We start from the raw sequence: 12,772 nt of genomic DNA, 5'->3' as shown, positions 1-12,772 counted from the left end.
GGGTCTTTGGATAAAATATTCCACGTTTATGGTCCTTTGGGTCCTTGGAAAAAATATTTTTTAAAAAATCCACGTTTATGGCACTTTGGGGTCTGGAAAAAATATTCCACGTTTATGACCCTTTGGGTCCTTGGAAAAAATATTCTTTAGAAAATCCACGTTTATGGCACTTTGGGTCCTTTGAAAAAATATTCATTAAAAAATCGACAATTCTGGCACTTTGGGTCTTTGGACAAAATATTCCACGTTTATGGCTCTTGGGTCTTTGGATAAAATATTCAACGTTTATGGCTCTTTGGGTCTTTGGATAAAATATTCCACGCTTATGACCCTTTGGGTCCTTGGAAAAAATATTTTTTAAAAAATCCACGTTTATGGCTCTTTGGGTCCTTGGAAAAAATTTTCCACTTTTATGACCCTTTGGGTCCTTGGAAAAAATATTCTTTAGAAAATCCACGTTTATGGCACTTTGGTTTCTTGGAAAATTTATTCTTTATTGAAAAATCCATATTTACGGCTCTTTGGATCCTTGAAAAAAAATATGCTTTGGTTGTTTGTATAAATTTATGAAATTTACAAATTCTAAAATCGCAAAATACAGTGAATAAAATATATTTCCTAGACAATTAGTTATCATGAATTTCCTCTTCCTCAATTAACCTGCGAAATACGCAACAACACAATCAAAATAATGTTGTCTGTTAGTAATTGTCATTAAGACAAAAGCATGTCTAAGTGCGTAAAAATTAATTCACAACAAATATTGTACAGTAGAACACTGTTGGTATGAACTAAATGTGAACGAAACTTGGTTTCATTTAATATGGTAGACTTCGTCGTCAGAGACACATCTCACTGTATGTGTATAAAAAATATGTTTATACTAATTTAAGCAAAAATACTTTTTTCTTTTTTTATTTATTTTAGTCTAAGCAAAAAATGTTTTTCAAGGTGTCCCCATGCGAATATTGAACTTAATTTGCACAGACCAAAAAAGGGGTATTCAAATCACAATTAAATCTCTATAAAGTCTTATCAATTCGTCGCCGTTTGGTTTTTATTTTTCACTCGTGATAACCTTTTCATCCCTACATGTGGGTTTGGCAGTTGTTGTTTCTACGATTTATATATAGAATTTTTGAATTTTGAATCTGGTTTAGCGTGAATTTTTCAACATTTCAAAGTCAAAATGCAATGAGCTCTCAATCCGCCAAGCTTATCACTGAATTCCATAATGGAATTTGTTTTGATCTTAACGAAGAATTTTTGTTGCGCAAATTCAATTTACTTCGATGATTGACAGCAGCGGCACCACGAATGTCATAATAAAAGTCACCACTAAACAAATGATGGGTCACACACGAAGTCATGATCCAGTGGAACCAGTTTTTAATTGGGCCTATGGGTAAAAAATAACGTTAATTAATTATTGTTTAAGAAGCTTGTTATTCATATAATCGACTTGATAGATTCTTAGCTAATTGTGGTAGTTTCAGGGCGACGCGGTATCGGCTGACTGATCGAAATCGGCAATGCTTCCACGCAAAAAAACTTGCCTGCCCCTGGTAACTACATAATATTCCAAAGGAATAAAAAAATCAAAAGTTTGAGTGTGGTATTCAAATAAAAATGTCATGTCCTCGATAGACTCATAAATTTCATCTTTGAGGTTTGTTGAAAGTAAACGTTAACCGAACTTTAGAAGCTATTACTCCCAGGTCTATATGCTAATTACGGTGGAAAAACGTTGGTGGAATGCACCAAATTCACGCTTAAGAATCTTTGGAAAAAATATTAGGATCGAAAATTCACGCTTACGAATCTTTGGAAAAAAATGTCAGGGTCCTTGGAAAAAATATTCTTTAAAAATTTGTAGGTCTTTGAACAACAATTTTTAGGATTTTTGAAAAAAAATAATCTTAAAAACCCACGTTTCTGGGTCTTTAGAAAAAATTTAAGGTTCCTTGGAAAAAATGGAATATCCTGGGTTTACTTCACTATTCCTTAAAAATCAATGCTCATGGGTCTTTGGCCAAAATATTTAGGGTCCTTGGATAAATATTCCTTAAAAATCCACGCTTAAGAATCTGTGAAAAAAATACTAGAATCCTTGGAAAAAGTACCCTTTAAAAATCCGCACTTACGAATCTTTAGAAAAAATGTTAGGGTCCTTGAAAAAATATTCTTTAAAAATGTGTTATGTTTCTGGGTCTTTTTGAAACTATTTTAGGGCCCTTTGAATAAATATTCTTTAAAAATTCACGTTTGTGGGACTTTGAAAAAAAATTTTAGGATTTTTGAAAAAAAATCTTTAAAAACCCACGTTTGTGGGTCCTTGAAAAAAAATCTAGGATCCTTGGAAAAAGTACTCTTTAAAAATCCACTCTTACGAATCTTTGGAAAAAATTCGAGAATCCTTGGAAAAAATATTCTTCAAAAATTTATGTTTATGGGTCTTTGGAAAAAAATATTCTTTAAAATATCCACGTTTGTTGGTCTATGGTTCTTGGAAAAAATTGGTCCTTGGAAACATTTTCTTTAAAAAATCGAGGCTTATGGGTGTTTGGATACTTGGAAAAAATATTTGGGTATATGGAAAAAATAATCTGTAAATGATCCACGGCTATGGTTCTTTAAAAAATCCAAGACTATGGGTCTTTGGATCCTTGGAAAAAAATCTGTTACAAATCCACGGCTAGTAAAAAATTATTGGAATTGGAATTTTTTCTTTAAAAAATCCAGGAAAATGGGTCTTTGAATGTTTAGAAAAAATATTTGGGTACATGGAAAAAATATTCTGTAAAAAATCCACGACTATGGTCCTTGGAAAAAATATTCGGATACATGGAAAAAATTCTTTGAAAAATCCACGCTTATCGATCTTAGGGTCCTTGGAAAACATTTAGGGCAGTTGGAAAAAATATTTGAAAAAGCATTTTAAGATTCTTAGAAAAAATATTCTTTAAAAAATCCACACCTATCGATCTTAGGGTCCTTGGAAAACATTTAGGGCAGTTGGAAAAAATATTTGGAAAAGCATTTTAAGATTCTTGGAAAAAAATATTCTTTAAAGAATCCACGCTTATGGATATTAGGGTCCTTGGAAACAATTTTACGGTCCTTGGATCTTAGGGTCACTGGAAAAAAATAACGAGTCCTTGAAAAAAAAAAATATTTTTATAAAATACACCCTTATGTTTCTTTGGGTCCGTGAACAAATATTTTTTTTTTAAATCTATCAGTCTCTTTGGGTCCTTGGAAAGATATTATTTAAAAAAAGTTTAAGGTCCTTGGAAAAATACTCTTGAAAGAATCCATCCAAAAAATCTAAATCCTTTGGGACCTTGGAAAAAAGTTTAGGATACTTGCAAAAAAATTTTTTTTAAAACAATTTAAACAAATAATTTCTGAAAAAAAAACATTCTTAAAAACAATTTAAACAAATAAATTATGAAAAAAACATTCTTAAAAATATCTACGTTTAAGGCTCTTTGAAAAAAATGGGTCCTCGAAAAAAATATTCTATGAAATATCAAAAAATATTATTCTTTAAAAAATCCACGTTGGGTCCCTGTAAAAAAATATTTGTTAAAAAATTCACCTCTGGCACTTGGACAAAAAATATTCTTTAAAAATCCACGTTGATCCTTGGACAAAAAATATTCTTTAAAAATCCACGTTGATCCTTGGACAAAAAATATTCTTTAAAAATCCCCGTTGATCCTTGGACAAAAAATATTCTTTAAAAATCCCCGTTGATCCTTGAACAAAAAATATTCTTTAAAAATCCACGTTGATACTTGGACAAAAAATATTCTTTAAAAATCACCGTTGATCCTTGGACAAAAAATATTCTTTAAAAAATCCACGTTGGGTCCTTGATCAAAAAATACTCTTTAAATAATCCACGTTGGGTCCTTGGACAAAAAATGTTCTTTAAATAATCTACGTTGGGTTCTTGGACAAAAAATACTCTTAAAAATCCACGTTGGGTCTTTGGACAAAAATATTCTTTAAAAAATCCACGTTCATGGCCATTTGGGTCGTTTGAAAAATTTGGCAGCAACGTTTTTCGGGGGATCTAACAAATAAAAAGCGTTAGTTTCAAGTAAAATCAGAAAAGTATAATATATTCCGAATTTCTCCTGCTTATATTTCTGGGCCAGAAATACACTCAGTGTTAACGGGCCCATATTTGTCTATACAAATATTTAAACAATTTCTTAATACCTATTGTATACTACATTGCATTCATATTGATATGGTTCTAACTTGTTTTGTTTTGTTGTTTTTATTCATTTTTAGCGTGTCTGGAGGAAGATTGCATTGATTTTCAAGGTAACTCTGTGAACCACGGCATGTTGTATGTACCAGGGCCAGGAGTTTGCAGTCTGTGTGTTTGCTATCATTCAGAGCCACTGTGGTGCAAAGCCATTTACTGTGATCCACCATATGTAAGTTGGAGATTTCTAAATATAACACACCATTTAAATATTTAGCCAAATTTAAATATTTAATAAAACGTAAAAATATAATTAAGAAAATCTTCAAAAAAAAAAAAAAACGTTTCAAGGCCCAAATAAAGTTGGACAAAAAAACTCCTGTTGACAACCATTTGACAAAAAACTTAGTAATATTTAATTGCTGTGATTGGCTTTATTTGAATTTCAAATCACAACTATGTATTTTGACAGCAAACTTAGTAGACAGATGGCCGGCTTTATATAGGCCTTGTAGAGTATTTCAAATTAGCTCAACAAAAATTAAAAAATATATATTTTCACACCACTGTCACAAATCAATACTGCACATAGTACTATTTCTGCCTAGTCATACCTCATTCATTCCTACGTCATTTATTGCATGTTTAACTGCTCGTGATTGTGTTTTTTAATGTTAAGAGTTTTCTGTTTTTTTTTTTTCTAGTTCTGCAAAAATTTCCGTGTTGGAGAAAGGTGCTGTGAGTTCGAATGTTTAGATCCGCCCGGCGAAGATAATAAATATCAGGTGAGTTGAAAATGCCTTTTTTACAAGAGTAGTATATGGGTGTAGAAATGCAATAATGAATGCATTTAAAAAGTTGTTGTTTTTGTATCAGGAAATCGATGGTAGTTTCCTTTAATTATAAATATTAAATACCATAATTATAAAATTCTTTGGCAGAGATACATATATATATGGTATTTATGACAGCTGGACATGGCAATAGAAAGAGTATTAGCTTGGAAATGCAGTTCTAGTCGTCGAAAAAATAGCTTAACAGAATTTATTTATTTTTAATTGGAATGTTTATTATTATCAAAGGAGAATCCGACGCACAAATACACAATTATAAACACAAAAATCAAATCAAAAATTATATAGAAATGCATTTAGAAAGTAACACTGTAAGACCACTTGTTGTCTTCATTTGCTATTTAAAAAAATACAGGTGTACAAAGTTTTAATAAGAAATTGTGAAACACTTGTTAGGGTTGATATATCACAAAAAAATCTTTTGACAACAAAGGTCGAATGTGTTCGGAACTCGCCTCCTGTTCGGCTTTGTTAAATTGGCCTTGTTCTTATACTCAGATGCTTTTTTACTATTAAAAGGATCAAGAAACGAAAAAACCCATATCCTTGCAAATCAATCAATTTTACACACCTCACTTATTTTCAAATGAAAATAGAAATTGATGGGTATTGAAATAACAATAGTTTCGGGTATTTACATCAAAGCGAAATAAGAGGGATGAATGGATATATTCATTTTTATTATATTTTCTTTTTTGATTTTTTTTAGTATTTCTAATACAAACCAAGAATTTCCCTTTAACAAGCAGATTTTAAAACAGAATTCTTGTTTGATTTCAAAAAAGACCGTGGACAAATAGCTATAGACTAGCGTATTATTGGTTAACAAAACTTCAGTGTTGGATACCCACAAACAAACTTGATTGCTTTGTAAATTATACAATTTAAAGATAAACGGTTAGATCCCAATCATTTCCGATGAAAGGATAACCAATTTTTTTCAATAATTTGTGCTTGACATATTCACGAAGATCAGTTTCCCAGATTTAAGGTGATTGGCCTAAGATTGATTCTAAAATTTTAATATTGAACGATCAACTACTGCTTTCCAAAAATCTTAGTTATGTAGACCCCCAACCGCTTTAAAGACATTTCTGATTATTAAATCCACGAATGTGATGATCCTTTCAAAAAATAAAAGTTGAGGGACCACAGAATAACTTCCAGCATAAAATTGAGTCTATATTCACTTGAACATTTCATTTGGAATACACGTCGAAATATTAGTCTGACACCTTATAAAGTACAGACATTCATTATCTGAATAAAGTCTATTGAATCAATGTAACGATATATTTACACTTCGGGATCTTAGTCGCAAATTTAAACCCTCAAAGGCATACCCTTTTCTGTATAGCCCCTCTTTAAGGTTACCCCTAAATTTTAGATATTTGTAACGTTTCGGCTTTTGGATCACAGGGTCATGTTTTTTCTGCAATAAGTACTTCCTGGAACATAGGCTGCCAAATTTTCCTAAGGACACTTGATTTTTCTCTTTTTGTTTTTCCTGTATCCATTCTTCTCGAAAAATGGGCCTTTAATATTCTGTAAGAGCGTTGACTAATTGTATAAATTTTGTTTGTGATCAAGACATTAGATCAGGATATGAAAATTAGATGTTTGGACTTCTTTAAATCAATAGTAAATAATATCTGGGCTTTTTGCTGCTAAGCATACCATATCTGTGGAACAGGAGCAATTACCCGATCTAACGGAACTTTCGATTGCTAATTAATAACTCGTCTCCAGCAATGCTTAAGAAACGAGCATCCAATTTTTCTGCAAGAGGACCAAGCTCTGGGCCTCGCGACTTGCTACGCAGAAAGCACAAAGAAGGATGTTGCCTTCATTGGACCTTTATTCGTATATAAAATGCTATAGGAGTGAATAGAATCAATGACTTACCTAAGGAAAATAAATAAAACAACTTTTAGAAATTAGGAAAGCCGAAAAAGAAATATGTTTACTTACCAGATTCATGATCCTCAACTGTCTAATCCGATGACGTAGTTGCATTGGCTTGCTCTTCACACATAACACACACTTTTATAAGGTTTAGCACAATAATATTGAGCAGTAATGTAAAAACTATCACACGAATTTCGCGAATTTTAAACTAAATTCCACGTTAAAACACTTTTTATTGTGCAAAAATCGATTTTCTGAGTTTTTCTCAAACAGAGTTGCATTCTAACTGGTACAGCATTGCCATACACAATGTTTTTTGTTGCAAAAATGGTGGGCAACGATTAGTGCCCAACGTATTAGAGTGGAATGTTGTATTTGATTGATTCGAATTTGAAAATGTTTTTTTTTAATATGATTCCTGTTGGATTTTTTTTGTTATTAAGTATCTTATGTCATGCAAAGACTTCAAGCTGCTTATATACTCTTAACTTTATTGTGTCAAATCATATCCAAGATAGAGAACAATATTCAGAATTTTAAAAATGATTGCCAATTAGTTTTTTTGCAAGAACTGAATTGTTTTCGTAATTATTTAAAACTATGGAAGAATTTAGAAGTTTAAAATTATGCTATCATGTGTATACAATTGTTAAAAATTATTCATTTGACAACATCTCATTGTCAAAATGTATATTTATAAATCCATTGTATTACTAAAATCATAAATGGAAATCTATATTCCAAACAGTAAAATCATATTATCAAATGAATAATTTTGAAAAAAAAAATTAAACGTATGTTTACATGTCTGTACAATCTTAATTCTATCATGAGTAAAACGTGGCAAGAAAAATTCTGAAAAATGCAGAGACGGATACTATTATTTGAAATGGCATTACCTTCTTAATTTTACAATGTTCAAAACTACAGTAGAATTAAGAAGGCAACCTCATTTCAAATTTTAAACATATTATGGAATTTATTCGTTCAAATTTTCCTAAATAAAAACAGGTTTCCATCTTTAATTCATCAACATACAATGGATTTAAAATGTATAATTTTTTGAAAACAAAAAAAAAATGTAAACATATGATTACATGAGAGTTCTTATTCTACCAAAAAGAAGACAAATTTCGTATGGGAGGTTGCTTTATTCTACCTCATTTCCTTATTTGTTTTATTTTATTATTTTGTTATAATTTATTAATATTTTTGTATTATTTTGTTTATTTATTTAGTAAATTTCTTTAAAATCGTTTTAAGTAAGTTATGTTTTTATTATATTTTCAATATGATTTGCATGATTGCAAGTTACTATCTCCTGCTATGGAAAATCTATTTGCCTATTTGTACAATAAAACACTAACCTATTTCGATTTTCTTGCAAGAACTAAATCCATACAAAAATGATCTGAATAGTACGTTTACATACAAATTTAATAGATCTAATGATTTAACCTTGTGTGTTTAGATACACCCTTGGGAGTTTATAAATGACGCTCAGCTGAATGAAAAAAAGAATGTCATAAATATTCGAAAATATTGTAGCCATGGTAGAAGAATACAGGTAGTCGCATCGACACAGCTGCTGGGACAATGAACTGTCAAACCGATTTTGGAATTGAAAATCTTGAATGAAAAACTATCGAAATTTGTAAAAAATTGAAAAGTACGTATAATTACAACCACTGATTTGCTTCGTATAAGAAAACATATAAAAATCTACTTATTTCTGACAAACACTTTAAAAATTTTGACATATCAATGTATTCAAGCGTTGATGCATCTACCTATATTCTTTTACCATGGTTGTAGCGTAAAATCTCATATATAGAGACACATTTCATGTTGAAAATAAGTAAACTGATTGTGATTGAACAGTTGCCAGCGTTAATCAGTTCGTATGTAAACGTGCTATAACCAAAAGTAGAAATAACTTTCTTTTATCTAATTTTAAATAAATGTGCGTTTAAAATTTACGAAGCTGTTAATGGGTTTTTATGAAATCAACGAGATTCGAGAGATGTCATTTGAAGTATACGCAATGAAATTGACAGTTGAAATTCAATCGATTTAGTATACCTACCTTTATATATTTATATAGGTAATTTAAATTTTAAATCCAGTGGTTTAAATTTGCGTTTAGCGATGGAATTGATAGTTGAATCTTACTGGATTTCATATGTGTAAATAGACAGTAATAAGCTACATGGCCTAAAAGCATGGTAGAGGAATACAGGTAGATGCATCAACGCTTGGGAACATTGAAATGTCAAAAAATTTATTTTTTTTTTAAAGAAATAGATTTTTATACGTGTTCTTATACGACGCCAATAGGAGGTTGTTATGGTATGCACTTTTCAAGATTTTTTAAAAATTTAAATAATTTTTCATCCAACATTTTCAATAACAAAATTGGTTTAACAGTTCATTGTCCCAGCAGCTGTGTCGACGCATCTACCTATATTCTTCTATCATGGCCTAAAAGTATGTTTACAAGATTAAAAAACCCGCATACCATGGTAGAACAATAAAGGTAGTCGCATCGACACAGCTGTTGGGATAATGAACTGTCAAACAAATTTTTAAATTGAAAATTTTGAAGAATGAAATATTGAAATTTTTAAATATACATGTCATATCATCACAAGATCCGATTGAAGTGATATAAGAAAATATATACAAATTTACTTATTTTTGAAGAAATATTTAAAAAATGACATATCAAGGTTTCCAAGCGTTGATGCGTCTACTTTTATTCTTTTATCATTCCTATTAGAGAGAACATGATTTGTATGTAGAATTAAAATTAAAATAATCCTTATAAAACCAAACATGTAAAGCCGCCTTACCAGGTTCTTAAATTAAAAACACACATTTATTTCAAAAAAGCATGCAATTGCATTAATTTAATTCCTTTCCTATTCTTCAATAATTATAATTTAATTTTTCACTCTCTTTTTTCTCCCACCCAACAGGAACGCATGCGCAAACGAGCTGAAATATTGGCTGGAAATAGTACGGCCCCAACAACCCTATCACCATTGGCCGTCTCAACATTGATGTTAACATTTCTGGGAAATTCTTTGCTAAACTTATAACTTGAGCCAAATAAATAATTAATTAATTATAAACAAATTCTATATACATAATGATAATATTAATTAACAATTATTCTTAATTAGATAAATGCAAAATTATTAACATACAACAATGAAATGAAAAATTATTGTAAAAAAAAAAAACCAAAACTGAAACCAAATAATACGAATTCTCTAAGAAAACAAAAACCAACAGCATTCAAATTTAAATCAATTAAACGAAGCAATTATTTAATGAAATTCATTAAAAAAATAAAAACTTAAACAAGAACAAAGAAATTATTAGTGATAGTTATTATTAATAAATTTAAACAATAAATAAAACAAACGGAACAAAGAACAACAACCAAAAACAAAATTTTGCAATTAGCACATTTTTTTATAACTCAAAACAAAAACAAATCAAACTTCATAAATTAAAACTAAAATGAAAACAAAACACAATTCTTATTTTAGAAAATAAAACTATTTTTAAATATCAACAATGGAATAAAAACATAATAAAGAAAACACGAAAATATCAAATTAAGAGCGCAAGGCCAAAGGAACGTTTACATACAAAGTTCTAACGAGGTTTAGCTGATAATTATCTAATCACAATAAATTTGGCATATGTTAAATTTATTGTGACTTATTGAATATGTTGGTTAATCGCTTCAAAAGAATTGTATGTGAACGCTCTATAATATGGGAGTCGTGATCAGTGTTGTCCTGTTTTTTTATTGACTATTTGTTTATTGTCATACTGTAATTTTAACCATAACAATTATTTTGACGTCTTATCTCATGATCAGCTGTGAAACATGGTTTACCTATATATTCTGTCATGGCCATGATCTAGGCCAATTATAAAGTTTTCCTTTGGAGATCAGCTGATTGCCAACTCATATGTCAAAATGTATTATTGTGATTGAAAAGCAAATTTTGACACTTGTTATAATTTTTAAATATCAAATCTTGTTGATTTCATTTGCGATTTCAAAAGCAATACTCATAAATCTTTTGACATTCAGGCCACTATTCTCCGGACCAAATACAATTTTGTTGATGCGATTAAGCTGCTATCAGACGAAAAGGGTTTTACACATGGTACAATTACCAAGGTAACCTAATGCTATGATCAGATTATTTTTTTTTATAATATATCCTTAGAACAAAACAATAATAGTTCTAAGATTATATGTTAATCACTCACATTGAATGTCAACATCATCAAAGAGAAGAAGATGATTCAATTATTGTATGTCCCTTTCATGGTAGAAGAATATAGGTAGATGCATCAACGCTTGTGAACATTAATATGTCAAAATTTTTAAATTGATTTGTCAAAAATAAGTAGATTTTTATAAATTTTCTTATACAATGCAAATCGGAGGTTGTTACAATATGCATTTCTCAACAATTTTTACAAATTTTAATAATTTTTCATTCAACATTTTCAATTTCAAAATCGGTTTGACAGTTCATTGTCCCAGCAGCTGTGTCGAAGCGACTACCTGTATTCTTCTACCATGGTCCCTTCCTTCTCAAATTTGTTATTTGTAGTTCTTCCTTAAATATGGGCGTACAGCTGACAAGAATTTTGCATTTAGTTTTGACCAAATATTTTGTTATTTTCACGCCTCTTAGTCAAAGAAGAGCATAATCTAAAACAGCAAACTGTAACATTGGACTGATAGACTGAGTCGTGTAGGTCATTATGGAATGATTAAATTTTGTTTTGCCAAGTATTAAGGCAATGTCATGCCTTGTTTGCGGAAATACTGGTAGACGATTCTTAGGGTGGAAATACATAAAGCGCATATTTGGCTGGTTGACTTAGTTATAGCGCAGGTTGACTTAGTTCGATTTGGGACCTAGGCTAATTTGTTCATTTCCGAAGAAGCCAGCGAAATATGCGCTTTATGTATTCCCACCTTTATCCTTCGTTTTCAGTCGAATTGGCATTAATTCATAAGAGGAAATTGTCAGCAACATTTGGCAGCATTTTTCAACTGGTATTTCTGGGGTTTGGATCCCTAAAGGTGGACTTGAAATAATATATAATAATAACGTACATCACCGAGAACGTTTCCTTAAGATGAAGGGCTAAAAATCTCTATCTCTATGTGTTTAAACCCCAAGATGAGATAAATAAACATGGTTTTCCTAAGATATGGCACGTACAGCAGTTTTTATGTGCCAAGGAAGAAATTCTTTATTTATGTATTATTTTTGTAAAATCTGTCACTCTTAGTTGAAAAGTGACAAGGGGGAGTTTGTCAGAAAAGGGTTGCCATATTCAATTTAGAAAATGAGAATACTTGTATTTTTTTTGTCATGGGTTTTACATATGTATCTATCTCCTTATTGTACCAGATAAAGATTCATATGTAATACTTGTAATTAATTGCAACTCTTCACGCATTTGACATATTTATTTTCGACTTAAATGACGTTTGGTGGAACCATGATCTTACTAAAATAATTCAAATTCAGGGGAAATGTCAAAATTTCATATTTCAAACTCAATAAAGTATTTTGACGTTTCACCTGAAAATCAGCTGATTTCGATGGAAGCTTTATAATTGGGAGAGACAAATAAAGTTTTTATTTATAAGACACAATGCATGACTCTCCCATTGGCCTTGGTAGTTTTTTGAAACTGTAACTAATTTATGAAAATGGATAATAATTTTCTTTTTCAA

At 30.2% G+C, this 12,772-nt stretch overlaps 1 protein-coding gene across 2 annotated transcripts in view; it reads left to right on the top strand.

The window, feature by feature from the left end:
• LOC101889849 (uncharacterized) overlaps positions 1-10,272 on the top strand; it is a 93,128-nt gene extending 82,856 nt beyond the window's left edge. Inside the window, exons 3-6 of one of the 2 annotated variants that reach the window (XM_011298260.3) lie at positions 4,306-4,454; positions 4,927-5,007; positions 8,223-8,246; positions 9,963-10,088. In XM_011298260.3, coding sequence (XP_011296562.1) covers positions 4,306-4,454; positions 4,927-5,007; positions 8,223-8,225 — 233 coding nt within the window. In that variant the 3' untranslated portion in view covers positions 8,226-8,246; positions 9,963-10,088. Of the gene's footprint in view, positions 1-4,305; positions 4,455-4,926; positions 5,008-8,222; positions 8,247-9,962 lie in introns of both variants that reach the window. The other variant, XM_005177480.4, reaches the window with a different exon arrangement.
• The last annotated feature ends 2,500 nt before the right edge of the window (positions 10,273-12,772 follow it).

This window comes from Musca domestica, unplaced genomic scaffold, assembly GCF_030504385.1.
Source record: "Musca domestica strain aabys unplaced genomic scaffold, Musca_domestica.polishedcontigs.V.1.1 18, whole genome shotgun sequence".
In the NCBI taxonomy this organism is placed as follows: domain Eukaryota; kingdom Metazoa; phylum Arthropoda; class Insecta; order Diptera; family Muscidae; genus Musca; species Musca domestica.
Note: the sequence above shows the minus strand (reverse complement) of the source record. Positions and strands in the feature narration are given on the sequence as shown.